The sequence below is a fragment of the Amia ocellicauda genome, chromosome 14 (genome assembly GCF_036373705.1).
Source record: "Amia ocellicauda isolate fAmiCal2 chromosome 14, fAmiCal2.hap1, whole genome shotgun sequence".
NCBI classification, from domain to species: domain Eukaryota; kingdom Metazoa; phylum Chordata; class Actinopteri; order Amiiformes; family Amiidae; genus Amia; species Amia ocellicauda.
This window is the reverse complement of record NC_089863.1, coordinates 2,058,553-2,075,753: the sequence shown is the minus strand read 5'-3', so window position 1 is coordinate 2,075,753 and position 17,201 is coordinate 2,058,553. Positions and strand designations below refer to the sequence as shown.

At 42.4% G+C, this 17,201-nt stretch overlaps 1 protein-coding gene across 1 annotated transcript; it reads left to right on the top strand.

Annotated features, from left to right (window-relative positions):
* Nucleotides 1–3,013: 3,013 nt before the first annotated feature.
* Nucleotides 3,014–16,396, top strand: LOC136768268 (cytochrome P450 2M1-like). The gene is made up of 9 exons (XM_066722368.1): nucleotides 3,014–3,235; nucleotides 10,326–10,488; nucleotides 10,668–10,817; nucleotides 12,286–12,446; nucleotides 12,570–12,746; nucleotides 13,087–13,228; nucleotides 14,671–14,858; nucleotides 15,183–15,324; nucleotides 15,687–16,396. The coding sequence occupies exons 1-9, from the start codon at nucleotides 3,044–3,046 to the stop codon at nucleotides 15,869–15,871; spliced, it is 1,500 nt and encodes a 499-aa protein (XP_066578465.1). The 5' UTR covers nucleotides 3,014–3,043; the 3' UTR covers nucleotides 15,872–16,396.
* Nucleotides 16,397–17,201: the final 805 nt, after the last annotated feature.

Here is a 17,201-nt window from a genome sequence, read left to right as displayed (position 1 = left end):
GTGTCATAATTAGTTACAGGTGTCGTTTTTTACAGCCCCCTGGACCTCAGCGCCAGCAGCCTTCAGTGCCCCATCTCCAAAGGGCCGGGACTCCAGCGAGGAGAAGACTGCGAGGAGACACCGCACAGCAACAGAAAAAGCCATGACGATCTCTCCGATCCCCGTCCTGCTCTCCCCTTCTCTCCTCTTCTCTGTCCCCACCTCTCTCTCCTTTATCACAACCCACAGCTTTGAATTCCATGCAGTGGAAATCATCTCTCCCTCTCACCTCTTCCTTCTAGTTCTCTTCCGTCCTCCCGGTCCACTCACCTCCTTCCTGGATGAACTCGACTTTCTTCTCTCCTCCATCCCCTCGCTGTCCTCACCTGCCATCCTCCTGGGAGACTTCCACCTCTCCAAACCTTCCCACTGTGCCGGACTTCTTCCTCTCCTTCTCTCCTTTAACTTCTCTCTCTCCCCCTCTGCCCCCACTCACAGGGCAGGCCACCAGCTAGACCTCATCTTCTCTAGAGGCTGCTCCCCTTCAACACTCTCCGTGACACCCATGGACATCTCAGACCACCACTTCATCTGCTTCACCCTCGATCCTGCGCTCTCCTACCCCCAGCACATCACCACGCTGACACGCACCTGTAGATTCTTCCTGAGCAACATACGCCGGATCCGTCCCTTCCTCACCAACTACTCAACTCAGCTGCTTGTCCAGTCCCTGGTCCTCTCCCGCCTGGATACTGCAGCTCCCTCCTGGCCGGCCTGCCTGCATCCACTACCCGCAGCTCCAGCTCATCTAGAACTCTACGGCTCGTCTGGTGTCTCTCTGCCCCGATTCACACGCTACTCCACTGCTCCGCTCCCTCCACTGGCTCCCGATAGCGGCACACATTCAGTTCAAGACATTGACCCTCACCTACCGCTGTCTCGACCACACTGCACCAAGCTACCTTCAGTCACTCGTCTCTCCATACATCCCCTCCAGACCACTGCGCTCCTCCAGTGCCAGAAGACTAACTCTGCCTCCTTTCCACTCTCCTTCCTCCAGAGCCGCTCCTTCTCATCCCTGGCCCCTAAATGGTGGAACGACCTGCCCACTGAAGTCAAAACAGCAGAGTCCTTGACCTCCTTCCAGTGCTTACTCAAGACATATCTTTTCAGACAGCACTTCACAACATTTCATCATGCTTCTTGCATTACTAATACTTGTATTATTGATGGATTTCCCCCTTGCTCCCTTTCCCGTAGCCCTTGACTGTGACCTAATGTTACAAGAGGTGCTGATTGCTGTGCACTCTTCCTGGCTCCTGGCTTCCTCTGCATGAGTAACATGAGTGTGGTATCCTGAGGAGAAAAAGAAATAGTTAATTTCGGTATAGATACTGGACTTGCATAGAGATGTTATTTTACAGAGATGCACTGGGGAAAAGGATAGCAGAGGGACGTGAATGGGGAAAACAACATCTGTAGTGTGTGTGGTTTCACTTACCCAGCCTCAATGACGTGTCCCTTTCCGAATTTCCTTTTCTTGTTTTTCTCTTCCTTCCCAGGAGTGGTGGCACTGCAGAGCCTGGTCCAGGGGCTGACAGTGGAAGGGGGACCCCGTACTGCCAAGCCTCCTAGAGATCCACCTGCTATGGACTTGAATGGACATTTGTAACTAAGACTCCTTTCTGCACATTTGCAATGTAATTCCGTGACTTCGACTTCTGGGGGGACAAGACAGGCTTAGTTTTTAGTTAGTTTTTGTGGGGATTCTTTTAGGATTAGTTTTAGTGGTTTTAGTGCCTGTCTTTTAAATATATATATATATATATATATATATATATATATATATATATATATATATATATATATATATATATATATATATATATTTAAGATTGCTAGCGCAATAGCATGCTGTTAAAGGTGGTTTTAATCATTTTTATTGTTAGTAATAGGGCCTCTAGACTGGCGGACTTCATGCCCTGCCTGGCACCCGTTGTAATAAACTTGTGTGTAACTCTGAATTTTGACTCTGGTCTGTGCATTGAGATCTTGCTAAAGCCTGCGCGGGGAGAGGGGGGAATAGTGAGACCCCCGCCTCACTGAAATAAAATGGGGGGGGGGGGGTGTCACGTGACTATGGCAATTGTTCCCCCCTTTGTCATGGTCACACTAACATCTTGACAGCACTTAGCTTTACTTTACAGGATGTATGACCTCACTTACTGTACTTACCTGTGTAAATTGGAAGTTGTAAAATTTATTATACTTTGAATTGCTTTGTATTATGTAAATGTCAATTTGTAATGATTGATTCCTTGTACGTAACTGTATTTTTGCACTTTGTTTTGCACTTATGTTTGTAAGTCGCCCTGCATAAGGGCGTCTGCCAAGAAAAAAAAAAAAAAAAAAAAATATATATATATATATATATATATATATATATATATATATAGGGGCTCTGCTGTGCTGGTATTACCATTACTAGTACTTACTATTTTGACATTTTCAACATTTTATTTACACAACTAAAAGAAAAACCCACAGTGAGAAAAAAAATTATTGATAGGGTCAACACATCCTATCAGGTGGATGAGAACATTTTTTAAGCGGTTTCACATCTCCTCTTTAGATTGTGTCATTTTCTTGGTTTTTAGTTTACATTGACAAAGTTTTTGGAATTAACCACGAGTGGTTTGTTTACATGAAAAATGCATTTAACAGAGGTTGTTCTGAAACAATAGATATAAAACACTTTGTGGTTTATAATCACATTTATATTGTTTATCAGCTAGAATGTAAAAGTGGTAAAAACTGGAAACATTTCCTCAGTCCTCTGAGGGTTAATGTGTTTATACAACCATACATCACCAATCAGTCCAATCAATCATAGTGACTGAAACCTTAGAATAAGATCACTTGGGTTCAATCATTATCCTGTTACCTGAGACAGCACATCTCACCCGCCCTCCTCCTCGCGTATTTGCATAAGTCGCTGTATATCAGGCTGTGTGCAGCAATACCTCTCAGTAATCTGTGCAGGCAGATACAGAAGAGTTTGACAATGGATATTGTTTCTGTTCTGGAGACCAACATCGTTTCAGTCGTGATGGGCTTCTTGTGCATCATTTTGTTTTTGAAGAATCGGGGTAAACAGAATTTACACAGCAGGCTGCCGCCTGGTCCTTCTCCTTTGCCCATCGTTGGGAATTTGTTTCAGATGGACGTGAAACAGCCCTACAAGTTTTATCTGGAGGTGAGTCTCGATCAATGTGTTTTGTATGTGTGCTTTAATTTGTTTTTGTAACGCAACGTTATTTGTATGTATAGTTTCAAAAGTTTAATGCGGCTTGTTTCTTAATTTCCCTTTGTTTCTTAAATGTGCTTCGCTTTCATTGTCTGTTCGCCTGGTCCTCTGATTATCAGGTAACACATCCTATATTTTAAATAAACGTTGTTTCTTGCCTTATATCAAGTACTTGAGGCAGGAATTGTTTGCCTGTTTTGTTTCTCGAAGCTTAACTGTGTTTTCTCGCTTGTAAAGAAACAATATGTTTTTTCGGGGCGGGGGGGGGTTACTTTTCTTTTTTAATATTTTTTTTATAACTCCTAGAAATGAAAATAAACGAATAATGTCGTTTTTAATAGATTTTTTATAACTAATAGAAATTAAAATAAACTATAAGGAGTTATTTTTTTAAATAGTTTTTTTTCATATCTCATTCAAATAATATATATATATATAAACGAACGCCATGAAGAAATAGGACTGTTTTCCTATTTGGGGCTTCTACAAACAAGTTCGGCTTTGTGTTTGTAAACTGCAGCCTAGGTTTGACCTACTGGAACAATATATATATATATATATGAAGGTATTAATATAAGCCCTAAATATCTGATTCGTCGGTGTTGCATGTGTTTATAAAAACAAATAGTATGATAAATGGCGAAAGAAAGTCATTGAGCTATATGTTATATAAATGCAAACATTGAAAAACATGTTTGTTATTATTGCTATATAGGAATTATTTGTGTTTTGTTAATGTTTAATGTTTTCCCCTGTCCCCCTGTTTTATTGTTATATATAGTAACGAGTGCGGTGGGGAATGAGTCGTGAAGCCGGTTACACCGGTCGTGAGGCTCAAACAAAGGTGTTTTTTACCAGAGGCGATTCTGGGGTATGTTGGGGCCCCAGGCAAGATGAATCCTGTTGGTGGGCGAGGCTTTCTCCCGGGGGGGTGGGGCCCCAGACAAATGCCTAGGATGCCTATACAGCATATTATGCATTAAACATCTGTGGGATAATCCACTTTTTAAATTTAACATCTGTTAAACGTCTAAATATGGATATTTTAAATATGTAAATAACATTAATGAATCATTGATAACACATTCATAAAAAACACTAAATATGTTGGCAGGTGTAACAGCCCCACACACAGGCTCAGTGCAGTGTATCGTGTAGTTGCTGGCGCTTCAGCGTCTCTGCAGTCCCGTGTGGAGGAGACAGTCTAATGCACAGCAGGCCTATGACCGGTCCATTGTGAAGTAACATGATAATGTATCCAGTTCTATGTTTGATTAAACGATGAAGTATTATTTAAACCTCACTATACCATTTAAAATCCCCCTGAGACACAATACAGAAACACGTTGTACCGCACTGGGGGTGACCAGCCGCGGCGGGGCGGGACTCGAACCCGGGTCTCCTGCGTCACTGAGGACTGACGTCACAATCGACACAATATTATATTACCGGCATATTGTACTTTAATTCTCGTTTTTAATAGTGGGTATAAGACTATTACTATACTACTACTACAAGCCCACGTAACACTAGAACCCTCATCTACACGGAAGAGCCCTGGGCCATGTCAAGAAAAGCCCAAACAAGCATGTCTCATGATAAACCCGAACTTTAGAGACTAAATCCGGAGTGTTTTTGTTTCACATGGTCCCAGGGCTCTTCCGCGATATTAATTAAGGACATAAGAAAGTTTACAATCGAGAGGAGGCCATTCGACCCATCCTGCTCGTTTGGTGTCCATTAATAACTAAGTTTTTTTTTCTTACCATTGTAAAATTAACTCAAACAGAGGATTAACACAAATTGTGTAGACAGTTAAGACACTGAGCCTGTCCTCAGTGAAGGGCGTGTGGAAGCGCAATGCAATGCAGTGCAATGAAACTACCACAGATCTACAGCTGGGATGTTAACCCACCTAAAAGCCAGACACCCTTCTGTGAAACTAGCAATGACAGAAAAGGAAGGAGGAGCAACAGACACATTATACACACACAGCAGCTATTGCTGTTTATTCTGTATTGGCTGGAACTCGAACGCACGGTTCTGTTTCCGAACACAGAGCGGCAGTGCGAGTGAGGTGTGGAGAGGAAAAGACACTCGTTTACACAAGTACATTGTGTCAATTAGCTACATAGAGAGGTCTTATCCATTTTGTATTTCGCTGTTGTGACCGGAAAGCATTGCCACAAGGACGCTAATGTTAAGGCATTTTCATTGCAGCTCACATTGCTCAACTGGCAATTGAATGAAAATGTATGAAAATTAAAAAAATATGTAATGGCAAAATATTATTTTATAAACAAATAGTTACAACCCTTATAGTTACTTTGTAATTGTAACAATAAAAAGTTGTGATAATGTCGGCAACAATAACAATTGAGTTGACAGGTCTGCTGTTATGCCATTTCCACACGTCTTCTAATAATGCATTTTTACATAGATATTTATTTAACGAAGCTGTTGTGTCAGATAAGTATTGATCAATTACGACGTATTAATTTATGGGGAAACGATGGAGACGTGCGTTTTTTGCTGCGTAGCGGAGATTGTGCTGAAGAGAAACGTGCGGTTTGTTCACATCGCGTCTTTGCTGGCGTGCGGTGTTGACCAATGAAAGGACGTCACTGTCTGTCATCATCCCTAGAGATGATATTTTTGACCCAATCCAAAGGACCTCTCAGCCCTGGCGCTCTCAGCTGATAAAGCAGGTGTCAGGTTATGCGCTGATGAGAGAGCAGTGGTCAGAGTGCAGATGACAGAGAGAGACAGACTTTTACATTGCAGCTTATAAACTATGACTTTTAATGACCACATTCATTTTAATGACTTTTAAGGGCCTGAAGAAAATACTTTGAAATGTAATGAGTTTTAATGACGTGCAGAAACCCAGAGAAGGGAGTAGCAGTGAAAGAGCAAGAGGAGCATGAAGAGCGACAGTGTGTCACCATATAACACCCCTTCTCATGGGTTGGTTTAGTGTGTTCATACAGATCCCCATTAGCTGCCATGGTATTTCATATGTAATTGATTAATTTGAAAACGATGCTCCCGCACACTGTCTCTAATAGCAAGTGTTATAATTCAATAGAATGCGATGTTTTGATCAAAGACCTTATAACACTTGCAAGTAGAAACTGTGTGCGAGTAAAACGGGGTGACCCATCACCTAAAGTTACAAATATAAGGTATATGTATGATAATTATGGAACTGAAGCGGTGCGCGATGTGCGCAAGTGGCTTAGTGGACAGCTGGTGACAGAAAGTTACAGGGGTGTGTTATCTCCTCTTTTATTCTCTATAAACATAAATTAGTTCAAATACAATAGTAAAGATGACATGCTGATGACATGGCCCTGGTTGCCTGCCTGCAGGATGTCACCAGCCCTCCTGGTTTGACGGTTTGACCTTAATGTCAGTAAGACTGGGAGCTGTGTCTGGGAAGTAGGATGGGAGCAGACAGCATGGTGCCTGTCTTTAAGCCAGTCACTATGAAGGTGCAGGATGTGGAGTAGATCATACATTTTAAATATTTTGGAAAAATAAGTGACAATAAACTTTCTTTTCAACCTAATGCAAATTATATTTATAAAAAGGCATGCCAGTGGCTTTCTCGCCTCAGGAAACGCACTCTAACTATGATCTATAGGACAATCACTGAAAGTGTTCTCACCTTTAACATTGTTTCCTGGTATGGGAACCTCTGTTAGACACAGGAATAATCTGACCCAGGTGGTCAACCATTCCAGTAAGATCATTGGAGACAAACAACTGCAACTCCCTTACTAAGAAGGCAACCCATGTCTACAATGACCCTACTCACCCCTTTCATTCATCATTTCAGCTGCTACCATCTGGCAGGAGACTCAAGGTCCCATTAGCCCGGAAGAATGGGTACAAAAAATCATTTGTGCCCGCTGCGGTGGCTATTTTGAACAATGATACACAAAAAAAACCTTCCCCTTTTACCCCATGAGCACTGTTGCTATTGGAAATGTATTTTATGTTTTTTAGATGTTTTTTAATGTTGTCCTGTGTTGTGTTACCAGAATGCTGAAGGCAAATTTCAATTTTATGTACATTTAATGGACAATAAAGTTTCCAGAAAATGGGACTTTTGATTCAGACAGACTTGAGCACCTAAAAATTGTTTTGCAAGATAAGGATACAAAGCCAGGAAAAGTAAGCTGGAAAGTGTATAAGATGTGGAATGATGAATGTAAATTAAGAAATGAGAAACCAAAGCTAGCTATCTTAAAACATTTGTTAGGAAAAAAAGAAAAAGAAAAAGGCAAAATGTAATCTAGCCAAATGTCCCTAAGACAAATAAATATATATAAAAAAAGTACTCCATATACGTGAAAGCCCTCAAGATACTGAAGGAAAATTTATAGATAAGTAATAATAAATAAGGGTAATTTGAGACACTGCAGGTCAATAAAACATGCCAACCAATACTGGTATCTGAATTTACTTAAATTACATATAATTAGTATGTGTCCCTTTGTATGTTTGTATGTTTAGAGTTTGCGCAAAGTAAATGTCAGTATTTTGTATGTATTTTTCATTTATTGCATAGTTGTCATACCTATGCCTTGTACCCCAGCTCGACATTAGATGTCACTGAACTATAGCTTTATTGTTCCAATCACCTTATTATTAGATAATAGTTTACACACCATCAGTTACCTCAGACTGTAACTATGTGTAAGGATTCAAAAGTTACTACAAACAGAGCAAGAGTGTCATCAATGGTAACATAGACTTGTTGCATTAATAATGATAATAACATTGATGTTGATACAGACGACTAAGGCACATACTAGAAGAAAACCGCATTTAAAAACAAACAAACAAACAAAATCTGAGATGCGCTGTAAAGCTCCAGGAAATTGCAGCTGGCCACTGCACCTTCCATTAGAGAGCTCACATATTTGCTAAGGCATTGGTTGCCCCACAGGTACTCCTTGCCTGGTTTGCCCATCTGGCACATGTTGTTGGCAAATGGGGGATGTGTGCATCAGTCTTTTAAATTGGTTTGCCACAGGTTTTATAGTAACAGCTTAGCAATATTGTAGAACTTTTGTCAAGCTCATAATCCTGGGAAGGGAGTTAAAATCACAAAATCATGCCATTATTCATATGCAAATAGATTGTGTTCAAATGTCTAATGGTTATGAATATGTATTTGTAATAATGGATATGTTTTCTAAATGGGTAGAAGTCTATCCCTGTAGGATGTGATGCAGTAACAGTTCAAATGGCTAAAATCTCTCTTTGGTGCACAAGATACATGGATTATTATTTGTGTCATTATACTCTCTGTGCATTGTTTAAAGTGTTTATGTACTACAGCAACTGCTGCCATTTTTATGCATGATCCCATTGACCCAGTTGAAGATGTGTTTTAAAATGAACTTTTAAATGCTGCTGATAGTGACATTCTGTAATAGATTTTAACTCCCAACCTATTTCCCAATGTTGATGGTTGCAGGTATCCAGGGCTCAACAGTAGCCCTGTACACACTGGGTAAAATGGGAAATAGGGAATAGTTGTCAAGTTGTGACAAAAGGAGGGAATGTGGGGAGAAAATATAGAAATCCTATCCTGCCTTTGTCCTTGGTGTGTTGTTAGTCCTATCTTGGTTATCAGCAGCTCACATTCCTTTCTTGCAATGTATTAACTGCAAAGTACCTTCCAATATAACTGTCAATGTAGAGGTTAATTATTATTATTCATGAGTTATGATTATAATATTGATGAGATGGGAAGGCTTAGTTTAGAATGAAATCACTGCTATAGTTATTAGAAATGACCATTCACTGATTATAATATGTTAAGGCCCCTTGAGGGTATGTCCCAGAGGGGGTATAAAAGCTTTGTTCTGTCTTAAAACTTTTGGGGAACAGTGTCATGCTGGCCTAAAATCCTTTGAGTTCTGTTGCGCTGTTCGTCCGTTTTGGCCTGATCAGACCCAAGAAGAGCAGAATACTCAAACTACATATTCTGCCCAGGTCTGGCTACAACACAGAAAAAAGTACTAATATTTCAAATGTTGCTACGATTACATTTATGACAATTAAAAATAACAATAACACAACCAGAGTGAAAATGAAACTTACCCATGGGTCTCGGTCATGTGACCAACCAATATGTTGACAAGTACTCGTCTCATCTCATTTGACAAATTAATTGTTAGCTTTGTATTCATCAAGGACTTCCCTTCCTCCTGCTTTATCAGTTAAGGCTGCTTGGACCATCTACACCAACAGTGAAAAGTTAGTTTACTTAAGATGTGCAACTACTAACTTGAACAACAGTATTAATACTAGCTCTTTTGCTGCTGCTGATCCACTGTGTCCCTCCAATGTTTTGGATCTTTTTGAAAGTCGCTCAAAGCTCAGGTCACAGTCACTTGAGGAGTGCGACACATTGTCTGTGCAGGAGCTAGATGAATGACCTGTAGGCACAACATCTGAAAAAGGGGGGAGGGGAAAGCATCAATGTAGGTGCAATAACTACAGAGTAAAGTAGTGATCTCTTTTTTATTTTAAAAATAACATCAAGGTCTTTGACGGTTAACATTAATTCTGGATTGGTCTCAAGTAATTCTTGTAAAATGTCCTCAACTCTAGTCATAGTGCAGTTATGAGAACACTTTGAAATACCACCTCTCGTAATTGTAATTTTTACAATGTGGGTGTCACCTGAATGAAAGAAATCTCTGAAATTCTGTGCAACTCCCAAAAACATTTACACTGCAAAATCGCAAAAAAAAAGCGCAGTCTGCTGCCGGGGATCTCATTCAGATGGTCACAGATCATTTAGTTTTAATCGGATTTCTTTGCAGATAGGCTTGTTTTGTTCAGAACAACCTAATGATTTGTATCATAATACCAGAATTACAACACAATAATGTGCCTTTTTAATACAATAATGCATATTTATTACCTTGTGCTTTGGTGAATTTTAACACAAAGTTTTATTGTCCTTGAAGAAACACAGATTGACTCTCTCAGTGGTTTCTTCTCGTTCCCCCAGATCAGCAAGAAATATGGCTCAGTGTTCACAGTGTGGCTGGGAAGTAAGCCAGTGGTGGTTCTCTCCGGTTATGAGACCATCAAAGATGCCTTGGTGAGCCAGGGGGAAGAATTTAGTGGGAGGGCCAACTACCCTGTTCTGATGAAGGTCACCAGAGGGTATGGTGAGTGACAATTTTGTAAGGGAACTTATACAAAATAAATAACTGTTTGACTCCTGGGGGGGCAACATGAAAATTGATATAGGTCATAGTACTAGTACAGGCAGGATTTGGAGGGATGGGTGGTAGCCCTGTAGTGTCCCAAGGCTGAGAAGTATTTCTCTGCATTTTCCCTTCCTCAGGGTTGCTGGCAAGCAGTGGATCAAGTTGGAGGGACCTCAGGAGATTCTCGATCACAACTCTGAAGAACTTTGGCATGGGGCAGCGGAGTCTGGCAGAAAGGATCCAAGACGAAGCCAAGAATCTAGTTGAAGCTTTTAGGAAACATGGAGGCATGTCATAGGATTTCATTGATCTAATTATTTTTCTTTCAGTCCTAATCTGGATTCAAATTTAAACTGAAGACAACAAATGGATTTAAATTTATCCAGCCCTATTTCATGCTATCTGCCCAAACTGAATGCTGTTGAAAATTGGACATTTGTCTCAAGTACACCTCAGATCTTGCAAAACAATTTAGTGGCCAATGCTTATCTATCTATCCATCCATCTATCTATCTGCATCAAAAACAAAAAACCTTGAAAAACAAAACCTCAGCCATGAGGTTGATGTTGTCTCAGGATTTTTTCTGCACATTGTCTAGAGCAGGGGTGCCTAACCCTGGTCCTTGAGAGCAGCAGGGTCAACAGGTTTTTGTTCTATCCAGATCATTTAACTGCTTAATTGAACCAATTGTGGGTCTTAATTAGGCAAAATGTCCCTGTGTTCAAGTTATCCATTGATTGATAATTTAGAGAGACCTGGCAAAAATGCAGGAGGAACAGGGTTGGCCACCCCTGGTCTAGGGAGTACACAAACCCATGAAAGAGGTGTAAGAAAATGGAATCTCCTGTAGCAGTGACTGTAACTAAGACAATTCAGGTTCAATGTGATTTATTACAGAGTCCAGAATATAGATCACAGCATACAAGTATACCGGGTACAGCAAGGCAAATCTAATACAAAGACTTTATGGACAAGTCAGCTTTTATGAGTTGAACCCCTGTCCAACTCCACCTTCCAGAGTGACCACCCCACCCACCAGAGTATCCAATGGCAGCTGCCTATTAGCATACCAAGTGACAATGGAGCCCAAACCCGTTCTCCCACATTCCAGGGTAACGGCTCACCCGGTCCCCTCACCCATACCTTTCTCAGCATTGATTAACTCATCTCTCCCAACAGAGACAGACTGTCTCCTTACTCGTCCTTATCAATAGCTTTTGATATGCTGTGTCCTTATCAACCTTCTGTTCCTATTGATACCAGGGACCCCACCTTTGCTCAGCCATCTGCGTTTACCTTCTGTGAATTAGGACAATACCCAAGAACGTTTGGCGAGTCGACTTAAACTGTGGAATTTATCATGGTGGAATTTGCCCAGCTTCAGCAATTGCATTTTTCCTTACAGAGGAAAGAATGTCTGGTGATGTTTGCTTTTGAATAAACTAATATGAATCTGTCTGCGGAGATGGCATTAAAGATTTTATCCCCCCAAAAAAATGGTTTCACAGTTTCTCTCAGATGCATTGAGTTTCTTTACAGTGCATTTTACAGATACAGCAACAAACATTTGAGTTACAGTAAATCTCAGAATAATACTTCTATACTATTTATTTTTGCAATTTATTATTAATTTGATAGACCCCTTTATGCAAGGCAACGTATTAGGCATACATGCATATCATGTTTAATCTGTTCCAGACAGCATGCCCTTTCCAATAAACTTATGTAACTTGTGCATTTGTGTTCTGTTACAGATTCTGCTTTCAATCCTAAACAGTTACTGTGCAACGCGGTCTCCAATATCATTTACTCCATTGTCTTCGGCCAGAGGCTGGACTACGACGACAAACAGTTTAAGTTTCTGTTGAGTGTCATTAACAACTATTTCAATTTCCTGAGCAGCTCCAAAGGACAGGTATGTTTGGTTATTAAAGAGTTTAAACACATTAAAATTAATGTACTCCCTTTCTTAAAGAATCCCATGAAACAACAGTGAACATGTTCTTTCTAGTCCTTGAGAGAACCCCTTATTTTCCAGCTCTACAACATGTTTCCATGGGTTTGCCAGCACCTCCCAGGTCCACATCACCAGGTGTTTGAAGGGTTCAGGAAACTCCAGAAGTATGTGGAAAAAGAGGCCGATCGACGACTGGAAGATCTTGACAGAGAGTCACCAAGAGACTACATTGAAGCTTTCCTCGTTAGAATGGAAGAGGTAAGACAGGGTTTCCCGCAGCTATATTCAGGCCAGAAGGCCCGCCAAAAATCAGCGCTGCTTGGCTAAACAAATGTATGAATGTCAAAAACAATACACAAAAACCTACTACTACAGTGCTACAGAAAATAAGAAGTGAAGAATAAAGTCCTCTTGCTCTCACTGGGCACTAACGGTACCCCCCTGTGGTCTTGCTCACGTAATACCATCCCCGACTCTAGCTCCCCCATTCACACAAATGTTCTCTTCCCACTGTCAGTAGCCTTACACAGCATTTCCAATTAGGCAATATGCAAATATAGAGAATAAGAGTTTCCTTTTTTTTTCTACGTTTTCACAGGAGAAAGGCCAACCTCACAGCTCGTTTGTCTATGAGAACCTGGTGGCCAGTGTGTGGAGTCTTTTCTCAGCAGGAACGGAAACCACCTCATCCACACTGAGACACAGCCTGCTGCTCATGCAGAAATATCCTCATGTGCAAGGTGGGGCACCTTTGTACTGTTTCCCGGGAACAAACAAGCAAACAGTAATGTGTTATCTTTCAAGTCGGAAGCACTGCCCAAAGGGGAGGGGTTTCTGTGTACTTCCATAGGAACCCGATCAAAAACGTCACTATCAAAGCTGCCATTGGCCCCTGCGCACCTCACTCAGAACAGGTCCCTTCCCACTTCCTGTTCTATAAAACGTGACGTCAGGGCAGGTTTGTCCTCATTTGTCATTTCGCTGGACTTGAGAACATGAGCTCTCTGTGTCTGTGTGTTGCATTAGACTTTAAAAACTACGTATTTCGGCTGGCTGGCTTCATTAATAGTGTTGTTCACCACCATTTCTCTACATCTCTGTCTCTATTGTGTGTCTTATTAGTTATATTTATATATGCTGGAAACCCCAGCATACACGGTGTGGTTAAACCTACGGGCCTACACGTCACTGGTGTTTGGAATATTTGGAATTGTCCTGTAACAATAACAAGGTGGCATCTGGTTGGTGTTGCAGTGCCCCCGTGTCCATAAACGTTGCTGGGTGGAGACGTACTTATAGTGGCGAGTCCGCTAGGTGCTCCACTTGTCGCGGCGGTATTTCAGTTGTTCTGCACCCCTTGATGCAAACACTGACTGGCGCCCCTGCTGCAAGTTTCCCTGGTCACACGAGTGTGCACTCGGCGATGAGCTCCTCTTGACCCTGCCATTGCGCCCCTTGTCTGCCTGGAGTGGGGAGGTCCTATGCCCCGCCTGTCTAGATACTGACAGCGGATGTGAATTGGCCGCGACTTGCGGGTCCGCTATGGCGCACCCAGAGTCCCGGCCTCCCACCGATCTCCCACTGAGTGACGGTAGGGGCTTGGTGGCGCTGGATGTCCACCTCTCTCCATCTCCCCATGGACCACATCTGCGCCCTCCTGTGTGCGCAGGCAGCGCAAACAGCAGCCCAGGCCCTGAGTGCCTATTACTCAGTCCGCACGCAGGTTTGAAGTCAGAGCTCATGGACGGGGAACCAGCACAACACTCCCCCTGCTCCTGTGAGTCAGGACCAGGAGTTTTGGGCAGTGATCCAGAGGGCCATGGACTGCTTGCAGATCCCCTGGCCCTCTGACCTCCCCCACGCTCGAGGTTTGAGAGCAAGCACCGGTCACAGCAACCCACACATGCCCTCCCGCTGCTGCCGGACCTCCTGGATGACCTGAGAGCCACCTGGGACCATCCGGCAATGGCCCCCGCCCAGGCTCACAAATGGCAGCTTTGATAGAGTGATGTTTTTGATCGGGTTCCTACAGAAGTGCTCAGAAACCCCTCCCCCTTGGGCAGTGCTTCCTTTTACAGATAACCAGGGTTGCATTCGCACCTATCATTTTAAACGCCCGATGAGAACCAGCAGAATTCCCAAATCTCTCAAATTTCTGTTTGTTTTAATATTTGTATTTCAGAGAGGATTCAGAGGGAGATCGACGAGGTGATCGGTTCCTCCCGATGCCCGTCAGTCCAGGACAGACAGAACATGCCGTACACCGACGCCATCATCCACGAGATCCAGCGAACTATTGACCTTGCTCCCACATCCCTCCCTCATAAAATGATGCGAGACACAGAGTTCAAAGGCTACTGCATTCCTAAGGTGAGCAATAGGAGCAAAAGGGAGGTCGGTCAGCACTGCTTATACGGAAATGGCTGTAATTAGGCTAATTCGAAAGCTACAGACCTGTGGTTTTCGGGAGTGGCAGCCTTGAGCACCTATGGGAGACAGGATGACATATGACATAGAACGCTCAGCCCACCCCTGGGACGTTTTGCAAAGGGCAGACCCCGGAGAGCTAGAAAACTGATCAAGGCTTTCCAGAAGCAGGGATGGAGACTTCTATTTTGAGTTTTAAGTTTCCTAACAGGTGTCTGACCAGTATATGATGACAATACACTAACAGACTGCATGACTTTACCACAGGATACGATGGTCCTTCCTCTTCTGTCCTCCGTGCTGTCCGACCCCAAGCTGTGGAAGAACCCACACACCTTTGACCCCGGAAACTTTCTGGCTGAGGATGGAAGCTTTAAGAAGGCAGATGCTTTCTTGCCCTTCGGACTGGGTAGGTTTTTGTTTGGTTTCAATTCTCTGATTCGTAATGTTAACTAAAGTAAACAAGGACAAGAAAATAGACACAATCAATTATGAGTTTAACTGCAACTGGAACTCTTCCTCCCCCACCCCAAGTGCCCAGGACCAGGTGAGCAAAGCCCCTCTAGCATTAACAAACAGTGTATTAAATATGTGTGCACAAATGACATAAATGATAGATTCATCAAAGCTTTATATTTCTATATATAGATAGGCAAAGGAACAATGAAAAATATATCCCCTAACTAAAACACATATCATGCAAAGCTGTAGCTTACTTAGTTTATGATTAAATTCAGCCCTGAATGTACCCTCTCTTTCATGTGGATCCAGGGAAGCGTGTCTGTCCCGGGGAGGGCCTGGCTCGAATGGAGCTGTTCCTGTTCTTCACATCCCTCCTCCAGAGGTTCACCTTCTCATCCACACAGCCCCTGGAAGAGATCGACATCAGCCCTGAATGCAGCAGCTTTGGCAAAGTGCCACGCAGCTACCACTGCTATGCAACGCTCAGGTCTTAGTGTTGTGGCACAGTGCCGAGCTGGGTGAGAGACTGCTGCACTGGTGGAACTTCGCACTGGAACTTCAACTTTGGCTTACCTTGTAGACTTTGTCTTAGCAACTGGTTTGTCTTGTTTATTCATTAGTTATGCATGTAGTTTATGTATATGTGACCACATTTAGTCTTTTTTTTAAATAGTTTTTGTATGCACCATACTCCCCTGCCTCTCTGTCGCCATTTCTAGAACAGAACCCACCTCTAGAGCCACAAGAAAGTTTACAAACGAGAGGAGGCCATTCGCCCCATCATGCTCGTTTGGTGTCCATTATGTGATCCAAGGATCCTATCCAGTCTGTTTTTAAATGTTCCCAAATTTCCAGCTTCAACCTCATTGCTGGGGAGTTTGTTCCAGATTGTGACGACTCTGTGTGAAGAATTGGAAATTGGGCTTCAAGGCATTCAAAATGGAAAAGAGGAGACACTTCTTCACACAGAGAGTTCTCACAATCTGGAACAAACTCTCCAGCGATGTGGTAGAAGCTGACAATTTTGGAACATTTAAAAACAGACTGGATAGGATCCTTGGATCACTCAGTTATTAATGGACACCAAATGAGCACGATGGGTCAAATGGCCTCCTCTCGTTGTGTAACAGTGTGTAATCAGTTCAGTTGCTACATAAATAAAATCCATCACTTACGGTCTCTTTTGATTCTGATGGAACACTTCTTAGTGTCCTACAGCGATGACAAAGCAGCCTTTGATTAAGTCCCACAGTTCCTCAGTCACTTGCATGTTGCTGGCAGCACAGGAGTGGCTCCTCTGGGCTCAGGGTCTCAGTGCTGCTGGGCTCAGAGGTGAGTGCAGTGGAGCTCCACACAGAAGTGCTGCCAGGCCTTTATTATGTGAGCTCTATTAGTGTTGCACGGTGTACCAGTACTGAAAAAGTACCGTGGTACTAGAGTTCTGAAAACGGTACTATACCAGCATTTAGAAAAAAACGATACTCTTTATTGTGCGAATGGCGATTTGAGCTGGCTAACAGGCATCTATCTCTGTAGGAAGAATGCGACAGCGGTGCCATAGGGCTATTGGCGTGTAAACAGCGCAGACTCAATGTAATATGAGCAATAATATGAGTGAAGTGGTATAAATATCATGTCAATCTGTGATGCACAATAAAGCTGTAACTTAAATGATTGGCAATTCCATTTTTTAAAATAAAAAAAACTAAAATAATATAAAAATAAAAGATCAAGTCATGCAATCAGATCGATTTCTGCTGGGTCTCTGTAGAAAGGCGTTTTTCGATGCTCTGCGTGACGTCAGACAGAGCGCAGTCACGGGCG